Here is a 26,176-nt window from a genome sequence, read left to right as displayed (position 1 = left end):
CTGATAAATTTATTAAGAGGTACGCATGAAATATTTTTTCAACTAAATCAACATGTCTAAACATATAAGTGTAAGTGCATGCGATATCCGTACTGATTGACTTGGAAAGTACATGAACATGAATGCACGCACCGATGCCAAGATGCATTTTTCTCCGTGCATGAGGCATATTCCACGTGGTATGGGGCAATCGCATAGGATTGGGTGCCATATATACGGCGAGCGTTTTACAGAAACACGCAGTTTAGGATTGAAAGACCGACAGCGACCTTCTTAGGAGACTGAGACTTAGAAGAACGGTAATTCTGTTTTTTGTTTTTCTTTCGTCGTATTTTTTATTGACGGCATTGATCTACGCTATTCCTGCTGTCAAGAGTGTGAGAAAAGCTCTGGGTTAATGTCGCATACAACTGTTGGATACACGTGGTAAATATCAGAGAGCATGAAATGGTTATAATAAGATTATGTATCTTAATAAAAATTGAGATTAAACAAAATTTTAATGTATAGGTTATACATTTGTAAAAGAGAACAGCATTTTCCATGTGTATATGTACATGGATTAAATATATTTTTTATATAAATTTAATTGTCGTTAGAAAAGATACTTTTGATTTGGCATCATTATTTTGTCAATTAAATTTGCTTTTATAACACATTACATTACATGGAGAGAAATTTTTCTTAAAATTTACCTTCAAAATCTGCTAATTGTGGGATAATGTCTGAAAAATTTTATTATACTTTTTAGTAAAATTTACTATATTTTTGGAAAATTTTACAAAAAGTATAATAAATTTTACTATACTTATAGTAAATTTTGAAGGTAAATTTTAAAAGAAAATTCACTTTGTGTAGAAAGTTAATTTCTATATATTACGATAGAATGTCCTAAAGAGATGAAAATATGTTACAACACACATTTTTATATATATATATATATATATATATGTATTTCTATATATGATTTCTATATATATATATATATTTCTATATACACATTTAAACCGGTTAGAGGTGATAAGGGTATATATATATATATATATTTCTATATTTCTATATACACATTTAAACCGGTTAGAGGTGATAAGGGTAGTAAATATGCTAGTAAGTATGTCGTAATTTTCTATCACCTTCACTGAAGAATTTTTTTTTAATTTAATTAATAATTTTTTAGAATCCAAATTTTTCTTAATGAAAATTTAATTGATGAAAATAACTTATTGCGTCACATTTTGTTTGTAAAGATTATTGCATAAGATCAAAAGTGTATGTTTGCATACTATATTAAAAGCGATAATGTATAAAAACACGATGAGTGTTGTACATATATTAAGATACTTAGGTACGTCTGTGCACGGAAAAAAGGGATAATTAAAAAAAATTTTTTTTTATGAAGAATGTTTTAAAGAAGAATGATTTTTTTACAATTTTATTGATAATATACACATATATAAAAATTATTAGTATTATATATAATATATATATATATATATATAATTTCCCACTGGAATTATTATATAATAATGTTTTTAAGATAATAGATAAATATATTTTTGTATATAGAAAAGGAGAGATTGAACAGCAAAAATGAAAAATTGTCGCATTTGGAATTGTATCCTCGTATCGGTTTTTCTATTACTACGGACCGGAAATGTTGATGGGATTCAAATATGGGGCATGCAGTTTGGACGTGCTTCGCTTTTGGAGAAGTTTATTTGGAAAAAAATGGACTTCGCTTATCCTGACGAACGCAGTCGACAGTTAGCCATAGCAAGTGGTGAATACGTGCCGGAGAATTCATTACCAGTTGGTATCGAAATCTGGAGGAATAAGCTGTTCGTCACGATACCACGATGGCGCGATGGTGAATGTTTGAAATATTAGTCATTAATTATAGAGCTTTGTTATTGTCTCGATAACGTTTCACGTGACGCGACAGACAATTAGACCCCCCCTCCCATCCCTTTTGCCAAAAACGAGGCGCGACGCTTCAAAGTCATGAACCGGAAGCAGACGCCGACATAATACGCGAAAGATCGCCATAGGAGGTGCACGCCTCGATTCCCGTCTGAGCGACTTCCGGCCCGCGACAAAAAGCGCCGAAAACCGCGAGTGTGCGCTCAATGGGAGCGTTTCTGTCTTTGTCGACCTCCGCCTCCGCCTTCACGATCCCTCTGACACTTTCTCCCCCTTTGCTCTCTGCCCCCCCCCCTCATCCCCTCTCCCCCGAGGGTAGGGAAACCACGGCGACGAGCTGGTTTATTCAAGCCTCCACTGCCCTTTATTCACTCCATCTTTTTGCACGTTCTATGTTTATTATATACGTTGGCGCGCGCCACCGTTTCTTGTGTCGCACAAAGGCCGGACAATGACGGCGGCACGCTGTGTAAGATCTTTAATGTTCTACCCTTCCGTCCGTCTCCTCTTCACTTCCTTCGGCTCTCCTCGCGAACTTTCCGCAATGCCTTCCTTTCGCGCATTCTTCATGTTTCTCTTACATTCTTTTTTTTTTACACTTTTAGTTGCACATCGACGTTTTGACATCCTGTAATGTACACGTTCCGTCTCCCGCACTTTTTTTTTTCATACTTTGAATATTAATTATTATTGACTTTATAAATAATTATAAAACTTATCGATAAGATGTAACGGTACAAATTCTGAATAACATTTCGTTCTATAGGAATACCGTCTACATTGAATTATATACCGTTGGACGCTAATCAAGGTAGTTCGCCAAAACTTATACCTTATCCGAATTGGACTCAGAATAAGGCCGGTTTTTGTGGTAGCGGATTGACCACTGTTTACAGGTGTCAAATAGAAAATTTACAAGACAAATCTAAGAAATATTCCTTTTTATTTAATTCGAATGATATTTATAAATTTGTAAAATATTTTTATTTAGGATCCATGTGGATACATGTGATAGATTGTGGGCGTTGGATACCGGAACAATAGGGATCGATGAAACGACTATACAAGTCTGTCCTTACACCTTGAACGTGTTTGACTTGACCACGGATAAGCTGCTGAGGCAGTACAAGCTCAAATCGGACGACATTAATCAAGTATACAATTTTTTCGCACTTGATTGGCACAGTATATTTTTGAAATTCTTAATTAATTTGGACTCTCTACGAATTCTACAATTTCTGTGTTTTATTATGTAGAACACTTTTATCGCAAATATCGCGGTTGATCTGGGAAAGGGCGGTTGCGACGACGTCTTCGCTTATATGTCCGACGAACTCGGCTACGGTCTGATCGTGTACTCATGGCAGCAAAATACGTCCTGGCGAATAACGCACAGTTACTTTATGCCGGATCCTCTGGCGGGCGATTACAATATAGGAGGCTTGAATTTCCAATGGGGAACTGAGGGTATATTCGGAATGAGTCTGTCCCCAATATTAGCAGACGGCTATCGGACGCTTTTCTTCCACCCTCTCAGCAGCCATCGAGAATTCGCGGTGTCCACGAGGATTCTAAGAGACCAACAGTTGTCTCAAAACAGTTACCACGAGTTTCAGGTGTTTTTAATGTTTTTATTTAATGGCATTTGACAGCATTTTGAGGAAATCTTTCCTTTTATTTTTTTGGATAGAGGATACTCGGACCTTCTTACAAGAAAATCTTTACATCTTATCTTATTTGTACATTGATATTACGTTTCCTTTAAAAAAATGAAAGAATTGTTCTCGATGTTTTGCGATTCTTAGTTACAAGACGTTGAGAGTTCAATATGGATTATTTACAATTGAAAAAAAAAATTTTTTTTATTTCTTTTTTCCAATTTATTATGTCTTTTATAGTAATTTAGATCAATATCGTGTAATTTATTTATGTCTTCCTGCATTTAATCTGTCGCTACAAATTAAATACGGTTATTCGATCTCATTATTTATTTTTAATGTGATGTAGGTGTTGTCGTCGAGAGGGCCGCTTTCCCATTGCACGGCATCCGTAATGGACGAGAACGGACTTCAGTTTTTCAACTTAATTGATCAGAACGCAATCGGTTGTTGGAATTCCGCGTTACCTTACGCGCCGATCAATCAGGCGATCGTCGCCAGGCACGACGAGGCTCTGATATTCCCAGCAGATATTAAGGTGCACGGCGTTCGGTATAATGGGGGATAATTACCTACTATAAAGCCCCGTCATCTTCATTTATCCCTCGTGTACTCTTTGCCGTAGGTAAAGCGCGGTTTACTCTGGATCATGTCGGATCGGATGCCAATCTTCTTGCTGTCGTCCCTGAATTACACGGATGTGAACTTTAGAATACTCACCGTGCCGGTTCAGGCAGCGATCGCCGGGACGGTCTGCCATAACACGCCGTGGAGCTTTATCAAGAATCAAATCTGGTAGTATCAATACTGACGATTCATTCGCTACGCGTATACTACATTTCCGTAGTATCTCGGGTCGCAGCAGACGATCAATCTTTACGTGCTGAGAATGTAATTTTCAGTAAACTGTGAAAGGTGATAACCATAGAAACGTTGAAACGCATTCCCCTCCATGTCTCTGTACTCCTCTCAAGGCACAGCGTCCGCTTCTTGGACAGCGGACGGTGTGTCCGATAATATGAGAAGCGACTAGCTTCGGCTCGTGCGCCGGCGCGGCGGTGCGAAAAATAGCGAGTGGATTGGCGTTGAATCGGCGGCACCAGCGGCGGCGCGTTGCCCCGCAGGAGCCAAATGGTTCAACGAGGGGCCCCCCATTAGTTTTGGCCCTCGTTTCCGATAATTTGAAGCCAAACGGCGGCCGTTCCTGCGGCCTGATATACGATCCGATATTGCTTCCTTCGAAAATTATCCGTTTCACGCCTCCGCCCGTAAAATATGGCCACGCGCCTCGTCTGCTCTCATGGGGCCGTATTCAGGATTAGGACTTTCCTACTCTCCGGGCGACGCGATGCACGCGGGCTGTGCCGTCTTTTCTCGTTCGGCGGGCTTACGCTCCGACGTAATCGCGCTCGATTGAACTTTTACCGTAAAAGCCGCCATTAGATCGCGATATTAATATATTTTATGATTTATTACATTCCGGTCGCACCGCGTCGATGTATTGTGCGTGATCTACTCGTCGGGGCAGCGAGTCGATGATTTACGCATAGATCACGGGGTGAGATCTATCCCCGAGAGTTGCGGGCGCGTAGCCCTAAAATTTACGTGGCTGCGGCCCCGAGAGATCCGCGGCGGAGATGCACGCCTCGAATGCTAATTCCGAGGATCGATAAATCGGCAGATCGCGGCGCTCGGGCTCGGGACTAACTGGCGATTAGAGGGCAAGCGTAGCAGATACGGTTCGCCGATTGTCCGTTGCGATATCGGCGCGTTTTCAATTTGGAAAACGGGCCTTTTCGCGTGCTGCACGCCGATCGTGATAAGACGGGACCTTAATGGCTCCGGAGCTGTCTCGTTAGCGCCTGGACCGCTAACGCTTTTGACCGCATTGCGGATCGAAGGGGAAGATCGATCGAATCTGTAATGAATTAGATACGCGCTCGGGGGCTTGCCTGGAAAGTCGGCCGTCTTATCGCTTTTATTATCGATTATATAGCGTCACATGAAAAATTGCTCGTGTGCATTGTTACGTCTACTCGAAATGTGATAATAAGCAGAGTCGTATCGCGCGGATATTAATGACGTAAACTCGTGCATAATATATAACACAATTTGATGGCAATGAGAACAATATGGTTGAATACTGCATACTCCGCATATAATTTATGTATATAGAGCAGCTTGCCTTAGATTTTCTGGAAGGCGTTGCCCATCGCTTCGTGTGGACGCGAGTCGTAAAATCACCTTTGAGTGATGAGAAAAAAAATGGGAAGGTGCGAAGGGCCACACTGCCCGGAGGTAAACATAAAAAGAAATTGGTTCGAAACTGCTGTGCTGATTACATGTTATATACGAAAATCTGCCGTCGCAGTGGCGCGTTCTGAAATTACCGAACTGAAAATTTCGCAAAGAATTCGTTTCTAACATGTGTTATTATACATCTATATGTTGTGTGTATTATAATATGTTTTTGTTATTTGTAACATAATCTCATATTAATTATTGTTATAATTTCTTCACGTATAAAATCTTTTAAGCTACAAGAAAATATATTAATTTTTATATATAACTACATATGTTAACATCTGTTAACAAAAATAAAGATTGAGTTGCATTTTTGGCAGAAGTAAGTCACATTACATAACTGAGCTAATTGAATTAACTTTATTATTTACTATATGAGATGAAAATTGTTAGTATCGAGGTATAAGGAGCGAAAATCTTCTCGATACGCCACTGAAGCGAAAATCGCCCGGTCGAATATCAGGGCGAATAAAAGTACACGACGGCCGGATTTCAGATCGGCGCTATCCTTAGGTTTGTTTTAAATTAACACCTACCCCGTGCGAGCACACGGGCACAAAGCACACTTTAACACCTTTTTAAAAGGTGGCTGCACGGCGGCCGTCCGCTTTTTTTCATCGGCGCCAGTAATTATGGGGTTCCGGCGACGACGTGAGTCTCGTTATAAGTTACTCTCTCGGCCACTTTCGTATCTTCCCTAATCTTTTTGATTTATTTCAGTTTGAATGAAGTAGAGAGGCTCTTCTATTTCTTATAGCTGAAATCTCGTTTACTTCCGCGAGAATACAAAATGTAAAAATCATGCTAACGCTGACGATCAAAAAATCAAACGTCACGGCTGTGACGCTTAAATTTCCTGAAGGTAATGTATAGGAGTGCGATTTTATTTTTAATAAATCAAGAAAAGTCTTTATAATTTTAAATTTAATTAAGGATATTCTGTTTCAATCGGATAATTATATGCGAATGCATTCATCGTAAATTTTACATAATCGTATTTTGTGATAAAATAAAAGAAATTTTAATTATTTAAAATAATTTTAAAATATTTGTATAAATGATAAGTTATTTTAATAATGCTATTAACTGTATACATATCTAAATTTTAGTAGAAGATTGTAAAGTGGATTTCATTACGAATTCAGAATAAAATCAAATATTTATAATTAAATATAAAAGCTATGCATAAGCATTAAGAATTTAATGTTTAATGTAAAAATTGTAAACGTAGAAATATTCCTAAAGGAATAGGTGCTTCCATCTGTATAGAGGACTTTCAAGATAAACAGGCGGCAGCCTCGACCGGGAACTGCATACATTCAGCTAATACTGTCTTCTTTCATGTGCTGCCTCTACAGAAACCATAAAGAAATATGATAAATACAATTGAAACGATTGCAATTGAATAATTTTACATAATATGCTTGTATGAAGTGTATTATTATATATAATTATGAGCAAATAGGATACATAATTTTCTTCATAAATGTAACGAAAAGCACTCGCATGTATATAATTATAAATTAAAATAATGAAATTTGATGACTATTTGCAGTTGTATATTATTGTCTCTATAAAAGAGAATAATTATATTTGGATAACATATTGATTCACGTATACATATAGTTTTAACTTTTTTAATTATTGCTTACGGAGAAGCAGCTAAAATTTTTATTTTACAATTCTCTTTGAAAAATAAGAATATAAGTATAAACAAAATTGTTTATTAATCTTTAATCACTTCTACAAGTCAGATACTGAAAAATTGTTTTATGCTTTTATACTATTTGCTTGTCTACGGCAACTTTTCAAATTCATATTATCTCTTTTTTAAATTATACTTTAAAGGATAATTAAAAAAAGGATAAATAAAAATTAAAGTCTAAAGAATTAATAATTTTAAATTATAAATAAATAAAAATGTAAACAGGAAATTTTTGTTGTTTGAATCGGAAGAAAATAATATTTAAAAAGCCTTCAGTTTTTAACTTCTATAGTATCGTAGAATTAGCGTGCTTAAATAAAATTTATAATTTTAAGAATGTTATGTCCTCTAAATTTTATATGTGTAAAATGTTAGAAATAATAATTCTTGTTTTGACATTTTTGATTAATTAAAAGTTAGTTTTATATTAATCAAAGAAACTAAGACTAAGAAATATAGCTCGTTAAATCTAAGCCATAATATTTCATTGAGTGTACATTTGTCTTACTAAACTAATTACCTATTTCTGCAAAATTCTCCATAGTCAGCTCGAACTATGAGTAAGTTTAGCTCCCATGTACGCACCCAAACTTATTGTCATTATGCTGCTTCATACATATGCAGCTTTCATAATTTTAACTTAATGCAGACTCTCAGAGTAATTCCCTCTTTTGGACAAAAGTTTAAAAAAATGATAAATAAAAACTAAAAACCGATATACATATCTAAATAATAACAATCTTGAATAACTACTGAAGAGAAATTGTAATCAAACACATGTTTAAACACGTGTGTGAGTGTATTGCGATTTTAGAATTCGGCAGGAATCCCTTTGAGACACATAAACGCAGGTTGTAGCTGCAACTACATTGTAGCCATACGTAGCCACGTTGAAATTCATTACATCACTCTGCGCACAGAAGAAATGGCTTTGCGTGTAGTGTACAAAAAAAAAAAAAAAAAAACACTAAAAGGGAAATGTGTAACTGATGCATTCGGTTTTATTTCACTGCGCGATATATTTCTAGGTAAACTCATGGCAGTAATAAATAAAAGTTAAATAATTCTTTTGTCCAATAAAATAAAATTGTTTTATGGAAATGTTTCACAAAATTAAGGAAGCAATAGGTCCAATAAATGTTTAATGGTTAAAATAATAGTGTTTGAAATATAACAAACGATGAAATACCCAAAAGAAAGCTCTCGCATTGTTGGAACCAAATTTTAATAGAAACAATTTGTGTTTGTTTATCTGATTTATCATAATTAAAATATAAAAACACGTGATTACTGAAATATTTAAATTATTTAAAATGTTTTTTCTTCTGTTTTTTCTTTTGTTGTTAATTTTTATACGGAGAATTAAGAATTACATCTTAAACAGCTGGAGACAGAAAATCAGATTAGTAAGTTTCAACTACTGTTTTTAAATTTTTTTTTCGAATTATTATTTACTGTAAGTGAATAGTTATTTTTGAATTGATGCGTAATGCGCCAAATGAAGCTTTTTCCTTGTCATATTGTATTTAGTTGACGCATTGAGATTTAGAATTGCATCCTACATTCGGCTTGGAATTATTGCTCGGAAATTCCGCGCGTTTACAACATGTCAGTATAAATTAACTTAATTGGAGCGCAATATTACATATTTACCGGAACAATGCGTATTAAAGGAAGTTCCGTACCATTAGACAATGCATTATGTATCATTCCAGGCTTGATTTAAACTACTTTCAGCAATTGCTTTTCGCATAATAGAACTGTGTGCTTGAATAAGCCGTGGTGAGCCCCGCGAAAAGTCGACTTGTACAATGTTTGTATAACAATGCGGTGCATGGTATATACAATGCAACACCGATAGTATAATATCAAATTTCTGTTCTTTATGATTACGATAATAGAGGATGTTCCACATTTGTTTGGCTTTTGATTTAATTTTTTTAAACGTTTATAATCTATTTAGATTTAATGGATATGAAAAAGAGCACAGAGAGAAATAAATATATTATTTATTTATATTATCTTGTATTGTTTGATTTTTTTTTGCTTTTTAACTCTTTATCAACTTTTTATGATCTCATAAATATATTTAATACATGAGAGAAAGAGAGAGAGAGATGTGAATGATGTATTAATTTTTGACGATAATAGCTTTAATGTCGAAATAAATGTGAATCATTTTTATGCGAAAGGAATTTAATTATTACTTTGAAATTTGGTTTTTAAATTTTTATTATTACCGAAAAATTCTTCTTAACTTACGCTTTGAATACTTCTATAATATAATAGTAAATTCAAAGCAGAGTTTACCTGCAAAGAGGAAACAAATTATAACTTTTGCGCCTGCCGAAAAAGCTCCCTCTTTTTGGCTCTTCCTTTATAGTTTTCTTCGTTTCTTTCATTCCTTCCATCACGTCTTCTCCCCTTCTTCCCTCCACTATTTGTATCTGTCTGTGAGCGGCGATCTGGAACACGAGCAATAAAAGAACTTCTAAGTACATCCCATAAACGGTAGCAGAAAGAAGGGAAAAGGCGATAAATCGCACGTATCCAAGTGCTGCGAGTATTTTTATGAAAAATTGAAACGACTTCTAGTCGTTTCTAAAATCGACTATCCGAAATATGAATTAGAATTTATGTACCCCAAGCTCTCGCGAAAGTGCGATGGGTTTAGAAGGGCTCTTCCATCGCTTGTGGTATTATAGTAATGTAATCGTATTTTTAGGTGAAGTTACAAGTGCTTTTTTTGTAAATAAATTTTTTAATTTCTATTTAGCCACATTGCAAATCAAATTTATTGAAAGATTTAATAAAATAAAGCTATTAACAATTATATATATTTTTAATCTCTGCTTGTTCTTTTTTCTACTTGTGCATTATTAACAGATATAAACCAGCGGAAATTAACTGTATTTAAGCAAGATGTTATTTAGATACTATTAAGATTATTTATTTAAATATTATTATATTATTGAAAGTGAAAGTGGTGCATTATGTTAGGGTAGTTTTGTTAGTGGAGTTGTCTATATTTTTTCGGGTGTTTTTATAAATAAAAGTTTTTTTTGCTTTTTTTAAAGATTATATATACGTAGACAAAAGGTTTGTATTTTTAGCAGATATTTTCGATTTTTTTCGCCTATGGTGTCCAATTGCCTGACCAATTCATTTTGATAACGAATTTCACGGAAAGATAACAAGAATATATGATGCGGTTTACGGCGTTCATTTAGGCATTATTATCAGAGTAATCCGAAACACGTATTTACCGGCGTGATTTCAGCGAAACTGAAAGCTGATGTATTTCCACGACGCTTCAGCATGAGCGTGACAAACGAGGCACGGTTGAAGTTCAAAATGCTTACAATTCGTCTCTCATTCCTTCCGATTGCCTCCATTTACTTTGCGTAAGATTATACTAAAGGATTGATTTTCATGTCCGGGTTGTAAGTGCAAATAGATGACAATGGGATACAATGCCGCGTAGTCAATGGAAGGTTGACAAAGGGGCTACAGTGAAAATGAATCCAGCTCAGCTTTACCTTGTCCTCAGCAGGACAAGAGAGACTGTAGTATAAAAACAAAGTCAACTCCTGGTTTCGCGGAAATTCGTAATTTCTTCTTCTACGAATTCCGTACGCGAAATTCATGTTTCACCTCGAGGCGTAGCTTTAAAAGTAGCTTCAAGTTTCAAAACGACTCTGCTACTAATGGAGTATCGGCTTAGACAATATAACAATAAATTTTTCAGCGCTATGTCTCAGATTTTTTCTTCTGAGATATCTTTTATGCAATAGTGTCTAGTTATTTGTTTTTAGAAAAAAATCTTTTTGCTTCTTGAATTTATTTCTGCGATTCGGTGATTGCGTCATTATTACACTGAAATTGTATGAGATTATTCATCATTGATGAATGCTGGAGTATCACGATATGTGTCGTAAATAATTATAATTAATGAATTCAGGACACAATTGCAGAGTGCTCAAACGTACTTCACTCTAACAATAAATTAATTACATCAAGGATTATCGTCGAAGGAGTCGAATCTCGACGGAATCTGGAAGGTATTACACAAGCATTAACCCTACGGAAAGAGAACAAATAGCCCGCTATTCTGCGATAAATTTGTTTTTACTCTCCAGAATAATTTTTTGCGATGTCGTGAATTCTAGACTATTGGAGGATGGAAATGTTAATCATAGAAATTGTAAATTATCAATACTGCAAGGAAAAGATTTTTTAATATTTTTTTCTTTATTACATATATCACTCTCTATACTTCAGATGCTTCAAATTCGACGAAAAATTTAAAAATTTAAAATGCTTTTGCTTTTAATAAATCTTACTAATTAAATTCACATCTTAATGTCGGTAATAAGCGCGAAAGAGACATATAAATGAAAAGAAGTCTTATAGAAAGGAAAAAAAGTTAAAAATTTAAAGTAACTTTGAAACATCGGAAAATATAAAAAAATATCATAAATAAAACCTTACATACTAATTTATTCTCTCAACATAACTAAAATATGTATATGCCGTTTTACTGCATAGAAAGATTAATAAAAAGAATAATTTATTTATCAATTTACCGGCGAACTTGAAATTCATTTGGAGTTTAGAAAGATTAAGATTAAAATTACGATTAGCAAATTGTACTGTTTATCTCGCCTACTCATCCATTCTTTGCATTTCACTGAAAATTTTATTTGCATGAAAGATAACTTCTAGGTTAAGAATATATGTCTTTAGGTTTTAAGTAGAACTCCTAGATTTTAGATAGGTTTATCGCATGTACCATTATGCATATTTAGTTCAAATAGTTTGTGAGATTATAATGTGCTTTTCATGAGCGAGAGAGAGTTTTTTTATTGGTGTACTGAATTGGATTGTTACATACTGATTAAAATTGCCACGCGATAAGTTTATTATCCGTCTGCCCCTCATCATGCGCTAGCGGTGATGTATATACATGTAAACGCGCAGTGACCCTGTTAAGGTAAATCACTCGCTTATTCTTCTGAGAATCGCGTAAAGCAGTGCATTTACACTCACGCGATTATATTCGGACTCTGTATTATAATCTTACAATCTTTCTAAAAATTCTCTTCATATTTTATTAAATTACATTGTAATTAGTATTATTTAAAAAGGATATGTAAAAAAGAAGGATTGTTTACGTATGTACATATCGTAAACGTTTTATAATAATCGGAGCGGATATAATTGCTGCTGTAACTTTAAACGAATATACTTATTTCCTTAAACAAACAAGCTATTTTAAAATCACAATTAATATGCAAGAGTATTTGCAGATGCGAATTAATATTTGCAACACGTTCTGGAGAAATTACATAATACACCGACGTATATTCTGTATTAACGCGGGAAAATATTTCCCTTAGCATTCCGAGCTCTACGGAGGAAAAAATACGCTTGTACTGTATTGTATCGAACGTTACTTTCGTGCTTTATGTCATATTTTACAGCGCAGATATCTCATGCCGCACAAGCGATGCATACCTACACAGATCGGATATCGCACATAGCAAGAGTACCTTTTTTTTTTATAGTTTTTGATACAACCGCTATAATATATGCTCTATAAACTTTCACGGTTGAGACACGTATTTCGCACAAACGCAAAGCGTACAGATTAAATCAGATTATTTCGCGGCCAGCTATGCTCACGGCTCTTTTACCACGTATATACCTATTTTAGTGGCAAAGCTGATAAGATCGACTAACTGTTGCCGGAATTCCGTTGGGATGGAGCGACGTTTGGAATTTTTTAACTTTAGCATCACAGCATAGTGAAAACTTATTAACATTCTAGCAGCTTCTCCCGTTATCAGTGTTTAGTGTAACTTTTGCGGAATTCAATTGGGCTTGAACGAAACATTGTGAAATTTCGTGAATGCAACGTGTCCTAGATTTCTTATATCGCAAGAGATAACCCGGCCATATTCTAGTTTCTGGATCTCGAGAAACATTTTGTTTGCGTTACCAAGTGTCCTATGTGACTAGTAAAAACATCGATTTGTTCCGACGATCAAATTTAATTTCTACGTATTAAACTTACAATGGTGCACTAAGGAATTAAATTTCGAATTTTGTTTTCTTGATCTCCGTTAACATTTAATACAGATTTCCTTCACTTCTCTCTCTAACTTGATCATCTAAAATTTTAAAGCATCTTTTCTCTCTCGCTGCTATTAAAACATTTTAGAAGAGAAGTGTAATTCGATATAACAATATTATGTTAAAACAATTTTTTTATGGTTTATTTTTATTTTTTAAATAAGACCACGTATACGGAGTAAAAAGAAGGTAAGACATTGGAAAATAAAATATCGGGAGAAAGAGTAATCATAATAACTATATTGATATACCATAAATTGTTTTTTACACGCGCCATCGTTATTTTTATTTTTCCAAGTAGAGCTCTCGGATTTATCTGAAATTTATTCTTTTTCGTAAATATTGCATGCTGTAATTACATTATCGGGAAAAATACAAATTCTGATTAACCGCATTCAAAAGATTTTTATTATTTTACTTTCATTAAGTGTGTATATTATATCGAGAATTAACTATACTTTTAATTACCAATAAAGATATAAATTTAGGATATAAAAGAATAATAACAAATAACAAATAACTAAAAAATAAATAACTAGTTTTGTTTGCATCAATCTACCATTAGTATAATTGAGCCATAATTTGTATTAACGTTACTGTAATATATTCCACTTTTTATTAGTCCACAATTTGCATATTGTAATTAGAGATGGATTGGTTATTATAACTAGGCATAGAATCAATTTTCTTTAATTCCGATGGAATTGTAGCCGATTTATGGATATCTTGAATACATTTTTCTCTGTATTTTTGCCCGTTAATCTGACTTTTTAGTTGTCATTAAAGGAAGCAATTTAAAAAATGCGATTATGATAAATAACGTTATTTTTATTTATTATATTTATTATTTATTATATTTATTATATTTATAACATAACGTTATTTTTATTTATTATATTATTGTAATATTGTTTTATTTATTATACTGTAGATGAAATTTTTGCTATATTGTTTTTGTATTTTAGCTGTTTGGCAGGATAAATATTTTTCAGGACAACTTTTTGTATAAAAGTAGAAAGAAAATATTGCTTTTTTACAAAGAACTTGTTAAAATGTCTTGTTAGTCTGAATCACGATTCTACCTTATATAAGATTATAATGGCATCTGTTGCATACACCCTTTACAAGAGGACATTTGCTACCAGTAATGGATCTAACATACGTTATTTCTGACACGTATTCTACGTGACGTAAAATTTTATCACGTCGTTCGCGTTAATGGCCCTTTGCGGTCTTTATATATGTGCATAAAAATTGTCTTGAAATCATGAAAAATTCCCAAGTATTCATCCATCTTAATTTACTGCGCTTGACTGTGAAAAAAGTAAGTTGTTCAAATCACAAAAATAACGACTTAATTATATTAAATTAATTTTAAATACAATTAAGATGGATCAGAATGTCCTTAAAATAAGATCTGGATGTCTATAGCATTTGGTATTCTGAACTGATTTCCTGACCCGTTTCACCCAACGCCATTACGGTGGCCGTGATCGACGAACCTCTTTGGCAATCCTTGGCACTAATATATTATGATGTTAAAATACCCCATTGTAAGGGTGACAATGTAAACGATAACCATGAGCTTGCTTAACTTCTCGATGAAAGGGAAATAAATGTTTATTCTGTCATTCATGAGAAGTCGAAGGAAATTAATAGAAATTAAAAAAAAAAGGAAGAGAAGAAGAGAATAAAAAGTAATAAAAAATAACACAATTAAGTTAAATAATATAAGAGATAAAATAACATTTGTAAACTTTATCTTTTATTTAGGTAATATAATAAATTAATATATATATATATATGGATATATAATAAAAATTAATATAATAAATTTAAAAGTATATACATACCGTTACGAATCTTATAAATGTTAAATATCAACTGAAATTATTTGTATTAGATTCAATTTTTCTATTAAATTTTGTATGAAATTTTAGTGTCGTTTGTGAAGTAATACTAAATGCATATCTTGTCGATAGTAGGTAAAATCTATTAGGATATTACGACAAGCATAACAGCTGCATAAAAGTTGTAATGGTGTAACGTTCAATGCGAGTGACAGATTTATCGCGTCCTTCTGACAGCTGCAATCTGCAGGAAAGTTCGTAATTTTGTTGCTGGATAGAGAACCAGGTAGAAAAATATCCGTTGTTACACGGCAATTGTAGCTCGAGGTTGTTTACGAGGCGTTACTTAACCTGTAGATTAACTCACACTCGGAGATGGCGAGACGATATGTCCCTCATGCCAACAGTCTTAATTAGAAATGTGACACAATTAACTAAATTATTTTTAAATACGAACAATGCTGCGTTGCATAATGAGAACAATTAATTGAAGGATTTCCTCCAAAATCAAAGTTTATTTTTAAAAAATTGGGTTATGATGCTAAATTATTTTCTATCAGTAATGTCACATCGTAACAATTCTGTTCCGGCAAAGGTTAAACAGAAAACAGAAATATAAATATAAAAATGAATAATAATGAATAATAATGGATATAAAATTTCTGCAAAATCCAGACAAATTGAGAAGATTTTTATTACTAATTACTATAAATAATAGACAAATAAATTGTAATAATTAGATCTCTTAAATAAAAATACTAAATCTTAATCTTAATTAGATAAGCAAATAGAATACAATGATTTGGTTGAAATCTAGGAGTACATTAATGGATCGGAAAATAAATATTAAAGGAATAAACATGAAGCAAGCAAGTCAAGTATAATGAGCAGCGTTGTATTGAGTCCGTTTCAATCGAAATGTGGAAAACTGAGATAGAGAGCGTACAACTGCAGGGAAAACAAGCTTAAATTAAAAAGTTTTTTCTGATGTATTCTGAAATTTTGATGCGTGATGAGTTTGACATGAGCGTTAGTATCTGGAAATAAATTTGAATAAAAGTCTGTGTTATAAAATTATTTATCTAGGATATTGGATTGAAGAATATTATAAACCGTAACCAGCATAAGTGAATTATGAAATGCTGCTATCGAATTATCCATTGAAGAAAAAAGAAATAATGTGATTATGTTTTTTAATATCAAAAGAGAAACGAAGACAAGAGTTTTGAATTAATGAAGAATTGTACGAATTCTACGAAGAAGACGTTGACTGAGCAAGGAACAGTATCTACATAATGAAACAGTGACAATGGAGTGATAAAGAATATCACAGTTTGAGAATATGCAAGCTTACATTTGATTAAAGTATGTGTTTGAACGACCAGGATGAGCCAACATGCAGGCCAAGAATTTACACAGGAAAATTAGAAGGTAAGATTACATTTTGAATATAGACATCAAAGAAATGGAGACGAGAAAATAGAATAGGAAAACCGGCAATTAGAATAATTTAGAAGGATTAATACGCAATTTATTTGGTTTACCGACCACTCGTGAAGATTTGTTAAAAAACAATTGATAAGGAAGTAAGCAACAAAAAAACATTATTCAAACAACAATGCAAACAGCAATTTATGATTTATTGTATCAAAAGCCTTAGAAAAATGTAAAGCTATGAGAAAAAGTGCCATTGTCACAAGATTGCACAACAAAATCAGACGGGTGAAAAGAAAAATATTTAGTGTTAAAATGTGTACAAAAACCAGACTGATATTCAGGAATTATATTATTTGCATGTAAGAAACGATTTAGTTGATTGAATACGCTCCAGAATCTTAGAAAGGATGGGAGGAAAAGTAATGGGACAAAATGATGGAGAGGAAGGATTAGATGTTTTTGGGAGGGGAGCAACTATTGATTGATTCCAGGCAAAAGGAAAGATTCCCTTAGATAGGCACGGATTGAAAATAAAAAGCAACGGTTCAAGGTAACAGGGAAGAAATATATGGCCAGAAGATTATATAGACTTGAATTTTGAAGAAGATGTACGATCAGAAACCTTATATAGACATGCATTTTGTAAAGTTAAGAATAGATCTGTTATATTGATTTGAGAAAAGTGAAGCTTATTATCAATATATAGTTTAGAAAAGAGAGCTGAACAAAAGGAAGGAAGAAATTGTATAAAGCAGTTACTTAATATTTAAAGATCAGGAAGATACTCAGAAATAGCTGGCGAGGAGTATTTGTATCTAAGAGATACATTTCTTTAAAATTCGCGTGAAGAGCGCTTGAGCAGAAAGGAGTTCAGAATGGAACGTGTTTCGCATTAAATTGCAGAGGAAATCAAGTTGCATAATCTTTCATATTGTAACTAATTGTGATCTGAGTTATTGTAAGTACATACAATTTTTTGGAAGAGGGAGTTTACATGCTTTTAATCTCCAAAATTAATTTATTTAAAGGAAACTTTAAAGAAAGAATTTTATTTCTTTGCATAAGGAATTAATCCGTGTGCATTTACATTATTATTATCGCCATGTCCTTTATAAATATCGAGTAATTATATCATCGCCTTAATTAGCTTAATTATCAGAACGCATTTTCCTGATTGGTATATGTACTTTTAATGCAATAATGCGAACGAACAGGCTAATCACTTTGTGTTCGGCACAGATGTCATAGTGTTTATGTACATTATGTAAATTATATATATAATTGCAGAATGTGAGAGAGCGAGAGAGAGAGAGAGAGAGAGAGAGAGAGAGAGAGAGAGAGAGAGAGAGAGAGAGAGAGAGAGAGAGAGAGAGAGAGAGAGAGAGAGAGAGAGAGAGAACAGCATCACATCTACATACATATGATGATCAACGGTTAATATACAATGCCTAGCACTTAGCAATGAGAGGCGAGATGGAAATCGTAGGAAGGTTAAAGGGTGATAATTAACCGAAGAAAGGCGCTGCGCGCTGGGAAACTTAATGTAATTTTCCACGCTAAATTACAGTACTAAGAAAATGCAATTCATCAGTGAGTGCATACGGTGAATAATGTAAGCACGAGGTAGAAAACGGTCGGGGGAATCCGACCTTTGGGAACTTTGCTTGATAATAATTCACGTCATGCATGTTAAAATAAGAAGGCAAAGAAAAGAAAATTATGTAATTACGCATACAATTCGCGTTTTTTTTTCTCTTCCATTACATTATACTCGTTATACTTGTTGTACACACGATAAATATATTTTGCTTCCGCCCTGACATGAGAAATATGATAGTGCAGCAAAGTGACGAGAAAGTCCACTTTCAGTTGTTGCTTGTTTATTGCTTCGTGTTACAATGAAGTATATACGTCTAGTTGTCACAATACTTAAGTTTCCGCAAAACACAGCTTTTCTAATTTTAACAACTCTCGGGAAATCATTATGATTTTACCATTAATATTGTACTTCAGCAACTTCTTAAACAAGCAATGTAGACTGCATTTATAAGCTGCTTGTAAACTAAATAGTTTTAAGCACATTATAAGATCTACGTATTTGCAGATTATGGTGTTAATAAGCAAAGTTTCATTTATTTGAGATTCTATAGTATTATTGAAATTAGTCTTAGTTCTGTGTTAAGCATTATACTTATTTGCACTTTATTAAATTTAATAGCTAATAAACTTTTATTTTTTTCCATACATAGTCATTTTATGACATAAAATATATTTAAAAAATGTCAAGAACACTGCTTATTTCTTTTTAATCTAATATAGATAAAAATTGTAATCAGTTTTAACCAAGTTTTACTCAAGTTTGTTAGGACATTAAGTTTTCCTTACGAAAACATATCGTCGAAAATGTTACATCAGTCTAGAAAAATAACGTCGCGATAAATGTCGGTTTCAATATTGATACTTGGTAAGGAATGGGTTAATATATCACGTTTCCATATCACGATCTTCCTTATAAGGGTGATATTTATTTTCTGTCTACAAGGTATCATGTAGCAGATTTTCTCCTAAAAAAATATAATACACAAGTCGTATCTAGAAAGATAAGTGGTGCTTTCATATTTTTATGTAAAATGATATGCACGATCTTCTTTGTGCAACATTTATATCCTTTAAATAGAGTTTACACTAGAGTCAGATTTTCTTAGTGAAGGATAGTCGACAATGAAAAATTTACTGAGTGCACTTGGGTATAAAAAATTTTAAGACATTTTGTTTCTCTCTCTCTCTCTATTTCTCTCTTTTGCTGAAGTATTCGTAACTTTTGCAGAAAATAGTATTGTTCCTGAATTTTTAGCAGGAAGAGGAGATAGAAGACCAAGTCATCGTAAAGTTAACCGCAATGAAGACTGCTACGCTATTTAATCACGAGAAAATCCTGATTTTCTTTTGTAAAAAGGAAGAAATCGAGAGTAAATACTCTCTCTATGCGTGCATCTATGTACAAAACGATACAAAACTTAGATTCGCTGGATTCTCGTCAAGAGGATTTCTTTCACCGCTTTCTTTCCATTTCTTCGCAAATGCAAGTTTTGGGCGCCGATGATGAAAATAAAAGCAACAAAAAAAAAGAAGTTAAGAGAAAAATATCAACGTGAAGAAAGAATAACTATCTAACAAAATTGTAGAAGAGACAGAAACGAGTATAATTTAAAACTTTGGTTTTATTTGTGAAAAAAGAACCGTGTTTGAATCTTTTCTCAACATATATGAATTCTCTAGAAAATGTAACAAAAGACTTTGTTTCGAGTTTGCCTTACATGTTAAATTTTATATATTTATTTAATATTGTTAAGCTTATATACACAAGTTTATATACACATTTCTAGAAACATAATAAATATGTAATTTAAACGGAAAAAATACTTTCAATTAAAAGTGAATGAAAAAATAAAAGAATGTATACCATAAAAGCAGAGTTGCTTTGTTAACTTAATGACAATGAAGTAACCAATTTTTCAATGAAACGTATGAGTTATTTACTTGAGTAATATTTACTTTTTTTACTCACAAAATTATTTTTATGTAAAATTTTGAATATTATTTAACAAAATAGTTATCATTGTGAATGATACACATGTTCCAAACAGTGCAATGCAATGCTGAACACGTAATCCTTCCATGCAATTTCGCAACACCGCTAGATAAATGATCAACATCCCTCTGGATTGGAATTACTGGTTTCATCTAACTCTAAAGCTTAGAGTGATTTCGAATAGCTATTTATGCCGAATTAATTTAAACACATGTAATACGAACATGTATAGAACAATGAAAAACGGTCATTTGTTGAAATTATTACTTATGATTACATATTTAGAAAAAGATTCTTTTTATTTTGTAAATAATTTAATTCTACAGTATTAATTTAGCTTTAAATGTTATACTTTTAAATTATTAAAGGGTTTGTGTTTTGCAATAATTAATAACAATTAATAACGTTAAAAGCTCTTTAGTAACTACTTTTTCACAAACAAGTGATTGCGATAATTTGTCGCAAATAATGACGCGATAATTTTATATAAATTGTTTATTGTTGATTTAACGTAAATGGATTTCGCGAATGCCATCAAGTATTACTGAATTGTCATTGAAGTTTGGACAGTGCTTCAATGCTGTTTATGGGAGACAGCAATTAACAGGGTTAGCATCGTTCCAGTGATAGGTACTTCAATACCTTCGTGTTCTATTTCAACGTTAGGACAAAACACTCGCAGCAATGGATGTAATTTCTCGAACGCGTCGCCATGACAACTCCAACAAAAGTAAACCGCTTGAGACGTGAGCTTTCATGGCGCTATGAAATGGAATATTGGTTCTTTTCAGACATTTCAAATTCAAAATAATTATTTTATTAATAAATAAAGTTATATAATTTTGATGTGTGTGATAAGCGGAGCATTATAATATTAATAAATTCTTCATATTGACGTGTGTTTTGAAACGCGCGTGTAAAGTTACAAGAAACTTTCTTTATTATTTTCATATCCGCAGACGTTTATTCTAGCGGAACAATCGCTTACAATTCAATTACAATCTATAAAATATAAAGTGCAAAGCGATGCACTTATTCACAGACGTATCGTTCACGTCCACCGAACATTACTAGTCGATTTCGAGCGCGGATGCAACAAGTTTCGCACAGCAACTTTCGCAATAACAACCTCGTGAATCGCGGAGGCGGAAAGGAAAGGAGCGCTTGATAAACGGCGTCGCGACGATAACGACGGTGCGCAAAATTTCAACCCATGATGAGACCAACGTGTAAGATCGAAACGACGTCCCCTCGTCCCTATTTCGGCAGGAATTCCGTATTCCGCTTCAAACTAGGATACATTCTCTGCGATCCTATCTTGCTCGAGCACCGTGAGAAACGGACTTTAGTATAGGACCGTAATGGCTTCAAGTTTGCAACGTTAAGATCGTAGGACATCTAATTTTTTGAACGGTTGCAAAATCTAGTCGGAAGTTTTTAGGGTGTAATGAAAGTTTGTCGGAGCGGAATAATTTGTGATAGGTACGTACGAAAACAAAGTGCACGAGCAAGGAAGTTCCAATTTTATCTTATGTCTGTTTTGTACCAGTTTCACGTTAATTATTTTCAATAAAGTGATAAAATAAAGCGATAAATAATTTTTTTTCAGAAGATAAGTTTTTTTTGTTTAAGAAATAAATTTTTTTACGCAGCTGACGGGCGAGAAGGACTTTTAATGGAGAAAACAAAAATCTTAATAATGAAAATATGAATAAATTTTTATTATGCTCATTGACAACATTTTGTGATTCACGTCAATATGTATATTCTGGGATACCGTAACCACTTATTATTTTTTATAATACAATACAGTACTAATTTGTAATACAAAATGGAGAAATAAAATCTTTTATATAATTAATATTATATTACATTGCTACCAGTTGCTACAGATATTAGTACATTTTATCTAGATTTATAAATGAACCAGTTGATTTATGAATGATACTCATGAAAACTGATTTATGAATCGTACCCATTGTTTATATGCAAACAACAAGAAATTTTCAGCTCAATAGAATTCATACAAAGTCGCAGCGGGGGTCTGGCATAGCCTGGATTGGGCTATAAGATGTAAGAGGAACGAGAATATTGCTAAATCGATAATCGATGTTTGCATAATGGCTAATAAAATTATACCAGTTTAAACAAATTTTTTTTAATTACATTAACGATTTGCATATATATTATAAAAGAAATAATATTACAAATTTAAAAAATTGTTAAATTTAATTAATATTTATGTAAAATTAAATTAAAATATTTAAGTTAACATTAATTTAATTAATATTTGAATGATTATAAATAAAGTATAAATTTTAATTATTTTTTTATCAATTAATGATACGAAATTAAATTAAATATTGGTAAGAGAAGATAAGAAGGTTAGAAAAGACAATGAAAGAACAAAGATTACATTTTTAAAATTACATTTATCTAAAAATTTTTTATATATATCTATCATTATCATCATCATTATGATTATTCTTAACTTAAATGTCTCGAATATGTGAGAAACATTAATATCTTAATATTTAAAATAAAAGATATATATCATTTTTGCTACAATTGCTTTACTTTTTATCTTATGTTTTTTATGAATAAACATGTATAAGCAATGCAAATCCTTGTAACTGAGCGAAATAAATCCAAATCCATACGTCATAGCAAAATCCTCTTTTGGACGAAACCCCTTCTGGATGCAAGAGCAATTAGCCACGAATTCAGAGAATATTTTATGTAGGAACGGCATTTCTCATTAATGCCGTTTGCTCTCGACTTGTACTAATAATTATACAATAAATTACTTAAATTCAATCGTGCTGTCACATTCAATACTTTTCATCTCATTGCTGTTAAAATTGGCATCAATAATCCGTTTACCTGTCACTACAAAATGTCTGTTAATATTTCTCTGAATGGTTTGAATTGATGTTTGAATGATACAACGATAGTTAATTAAATGTAAAGTGTTTAAAGTTATTATTATTTATTATTGTATTTTTTCTATTGTTAAGTGTTCTTTTAAACATAAAAAAGTATATATACATATATGTATATGTTTATATAGAAATACTTATTATATAAACAAATTTTTTCTATATATTTCATATAAACAAAAAATATATATTTAAAAAGAAGGTTTTTTTTATATTTTAAATAATAGAATCAAAATATAATAAAAATATCTAAACCTTTATTTATTATATAAAATTTATTAAAAAATACAATAATATGTTTAGCTTTGGAAATTATGTAGATATAAATTTTATCTTAAGAATAAATATTTTTAAAGTTTAATAATATATAAAAACATAGCAATAACACTACTAAGTGTTATTAATCTGGATGACATTGATTTTTTATTGTTATGTCAGTGGCACCTGTTTACCGTTTACAGTTTATCAAACGTAATTGGTCGAGACAATTGAACGACATATAAAAAGAAGAACAAGAAGAATAGAATTCAATCGGAGTGGAAAATATTTACACTTGAAGTGAAACGCACAACGTCATAAATCGAAGCAACTTTATCTGCTATTAGATGTACAAAAGGGATAGGTCCATAAATAATAATAAAAAGAGGTATGTCAATATTTTTTAGTGTCACATGAAATAAGACGAGAGCTACGATCAATTTAAATGAAATATCCACAATTTTTTGTGTAACTGTTTTGCTGTAATATGAATTTATCTCTAAAGGATACCACACATTTTTAGTAGAATACTAAAGATTTTTATACACTTTTTCTTGCAAGTACGAATACTGTTATACACTGTTTCTTGCAAGTACGAATATACATGCTCAAGTGTAGGCTCAAAATTTGCATAAATTGCCGATATATCATGAAACGTTTGGTTAATTAATTTTATAATTAAAATATATTATACGTAGATAGTACGTAATCAATCTTTCTATGTCGATACCTGCACAACGTAAATGGATTATCCCGCAATTAATAAATGCACCTTGCGTTACTCAATTTAACGTGTGCGAATATTTAACATCAAACAGGGGAAATTAATACATAAAGTTACGCCACTCTTTATGAGAAATTAATAGTGATTATGTAGTTCATACTTCTTGATTCATACAAGTATATAAATATGCACAGTTACCATTTAGTATTGCGGTTAATATATAGAATTTTATTTATGTGCAGATACTACAGTTTTTCCAAAAAAGTGATTTTAAATAAAGTTATTTTTTGAAAAATATATGTGTGTATTTATATGTATACGGAAAAAAATTTTTGAAAAAATTATTTAATATGCAAATCACAGATATGCATCACTTTGGGCATTGTGATGCTGAATTAAAGCCGATCGATAGTAAGGTTCGCACCGTACAAGTCGCAAGGTCGGAAAAAGCACTTCGCTCGCAGTAAATCAATTTGATATATATACGCTAGACACGCCTGGATACCGTTGGAACACAGCAAGAGCAGATGAATCTTGATGTTGTTGAAACGGATATTTGCAGGTTGTCTGCATAGTTAATTTAAATTTTAGTAACGGCTAAGATAATGTACTCCCCTAAATCAAAAATATCCCGATCATTTGGAGAAAGACAATATTTTTATATGTACACTGAAAAAAAGTTGTTAATTTGACAACATTTTCCAACTAAATTAAAATTTTGTCAGATCGAAAATTTATGCATTTAACTTAAATGTACAAATTTTAATTCAAGTATTTATACAGTTAATTTAAATATATAAATACTCGAATAAACACAATTTAATTCAGTTGGAAAATTTAGTCAAATTAAAATTTTTTTTTGGGTGTATCATTAATTAATATTTGTTATTTTGTTTTACAATTTTTTGTGCAATTTGGGAAATTATCGTCTCAAAATTTATTAACACTTTCAATGAGAAACTACTCAAAGTTTTTATATCAACACGACACTTTCTGAATAACCTAGCAGAATCTACATCATTTATTATTTATAATTACAGTTTATAATTATGCATGGTTAAAGAAAACTGTTCTCAAAGGATATGAAATTCCTTGTTGACTATAATAATAGAACGTATAAAAACCTGTTGATTCAGCGATGCATATCGCAATTAATTAAATTTTTTAACATGCAACAAGCATATGCTTTGAATCTTTGCAAACTCCTCTTTTATTAATTTATTTTATTTACTTATTTATTTTTACTTATTTATTATTTTGTCGTAAATCACACAAATATAATTTAAATTGTATCTCTTGATTTGTTCTTTTTTACAAATGTATAAAAATTGTAATATGTTACTGGAAATTAATATTTAAGAATATTATGATTTTAGAGGATATGAAGATAGTAAGTACATACTGTTAATGATAAAGAATTCCAAGTTTTGCTATTTCTTTATTAGGTTGTTAATAAAGAAATCACAACTTTTCAAGAATGTCATCAGCTCAAAGATGATTGGTACTTTGTGAAAAGACTACCTTGCTTCTGATGGTAATTTAACTTTTTTTAAAATACATGTGAATTCTGAAGCAAGGCGTGAAAAAGGTAAGGTTAATTATAAGGTGATGAAAAAATGAAGTAGACTGAAGAAAGCGCTTTTCAACGTGCGAT

General features: G+C 32.0%; 2 protein-coding genes and 1 long non-coding RNA gene across 9 annotated transcripts in view; 2 read left to right on the top strand and 1 right to left on the bottom strand.

Moving 5' to 3' along the window:
• The first annotated feature begins 245 nt into the window (after window positions 1–245).
• LOC105834550 (protein yellow) lies at window positions 246–8,560 on the top strand. The gene is made up of 7 exons (XM_036283922.1): window positions 246–426; window positions 1,567–1,867; window positions 2,687–2,816; window positions 2,912–3,074; window positions 3,177–3,536; window positions 3,928–4,116; window positions 4,204–8,560. The coding sequence occupies exons 2-7, from the start codon at window positions 1,591–1,593 to the stop codon at window positions 4,375–4,377; spliced, it is 1,293 nt and encodes a 430-aa protein (XP_036139815.1). The 5' UTR covers window positions 246–426; window positions 1,567–1,590; the 3' UTR covers window positions 4,378–8,560.
• Window positions 6,790–26,176, bottom strand: part of LOC105834548 (cholecystokinin receptor) — a 65,880-nt gene continuing 46,493 nt past the window's right edge. For 5 of the 7 annotated variants that reach the window (XM_036283918.1, XM_028190748.2, XM_036283919.1 and 2 more), the window contains 2 exons: window positions 9,898–10,052; window positions 6,790–7,234 (listed from right to left, as the gene is read on the bottom strand). In XM_036283918.1, coding sequence (XP_036139811.1) covers window positions 9,916–10,052 — 137 coding nt within the window. In that variant the 3' untranslated portion in view covers window positions 6,790–7,234; window positions 9,898–9,915. Of the gene's footprint in view, window positions 7,235–9,897; window positions 10,053–26,176 lie in introns of those variants that run through there. The other 2 variants (XR_004962463.1, XR_004962461.1) reach the window with 1 other exon arrangement.
• LOC118644722 lies at window positions 15,581–20,140 on the top strand. Its single transcript, XR_004962464.1, has 2 exons — window positions 15,581–15,858; window positions 19,837–20,140. It is a non-coding gene; the product is annotated as an uncharacterized LOC118644722 (long non-coding RNA).

The sequence above is a fragment of the Monomorium pharaonis genome, chromosome 3 (genome assembly GCF_013373865.1).
Source record: "Monomorium pharaonis isolate MP-MQ-018 chromosome 3, ASM1337386v2, whole genome shotgun sequence".
NCBI lineage: Eukaryota > Metazoa > Arthropoda > Insecta > Hymenoptera > Formicidae > Monomorium > Monomorium pharaonis.
The sequence above is the reverse complement of the archived record's forward strand: the minus strand, read 5'-3'. Positions and strand labels throughout refer to the sequence as shown.

What these genes read in the sequence shown, in the direction of transcription:
- LOC105834550 (XM_036283922.1), top strand. Translation starts at nt 1,591, where the DNA reads ATGAAAAATTGTCGCATTTGGAATTGTATCCTCGTATCGGTTTTTCTA. An exon ending in GATACCACGATGGCGCGATG is followed by an intron (nt 1,868 to 2,686) that starts GTGAATGTTTGA and finishes TTCGTTCTATAG; the next exon opens with GAATACCGTCTACATTGAAT. An exon ending in TATTCCCAGCAGATATTAAG is followed by an intron (nt 4,117 to 4,203) that starts GTGCACGGCGTT and finishes TCTTTGCCGTAG; the next exon opens with GTAAAGCGCGGTTTACTCTG.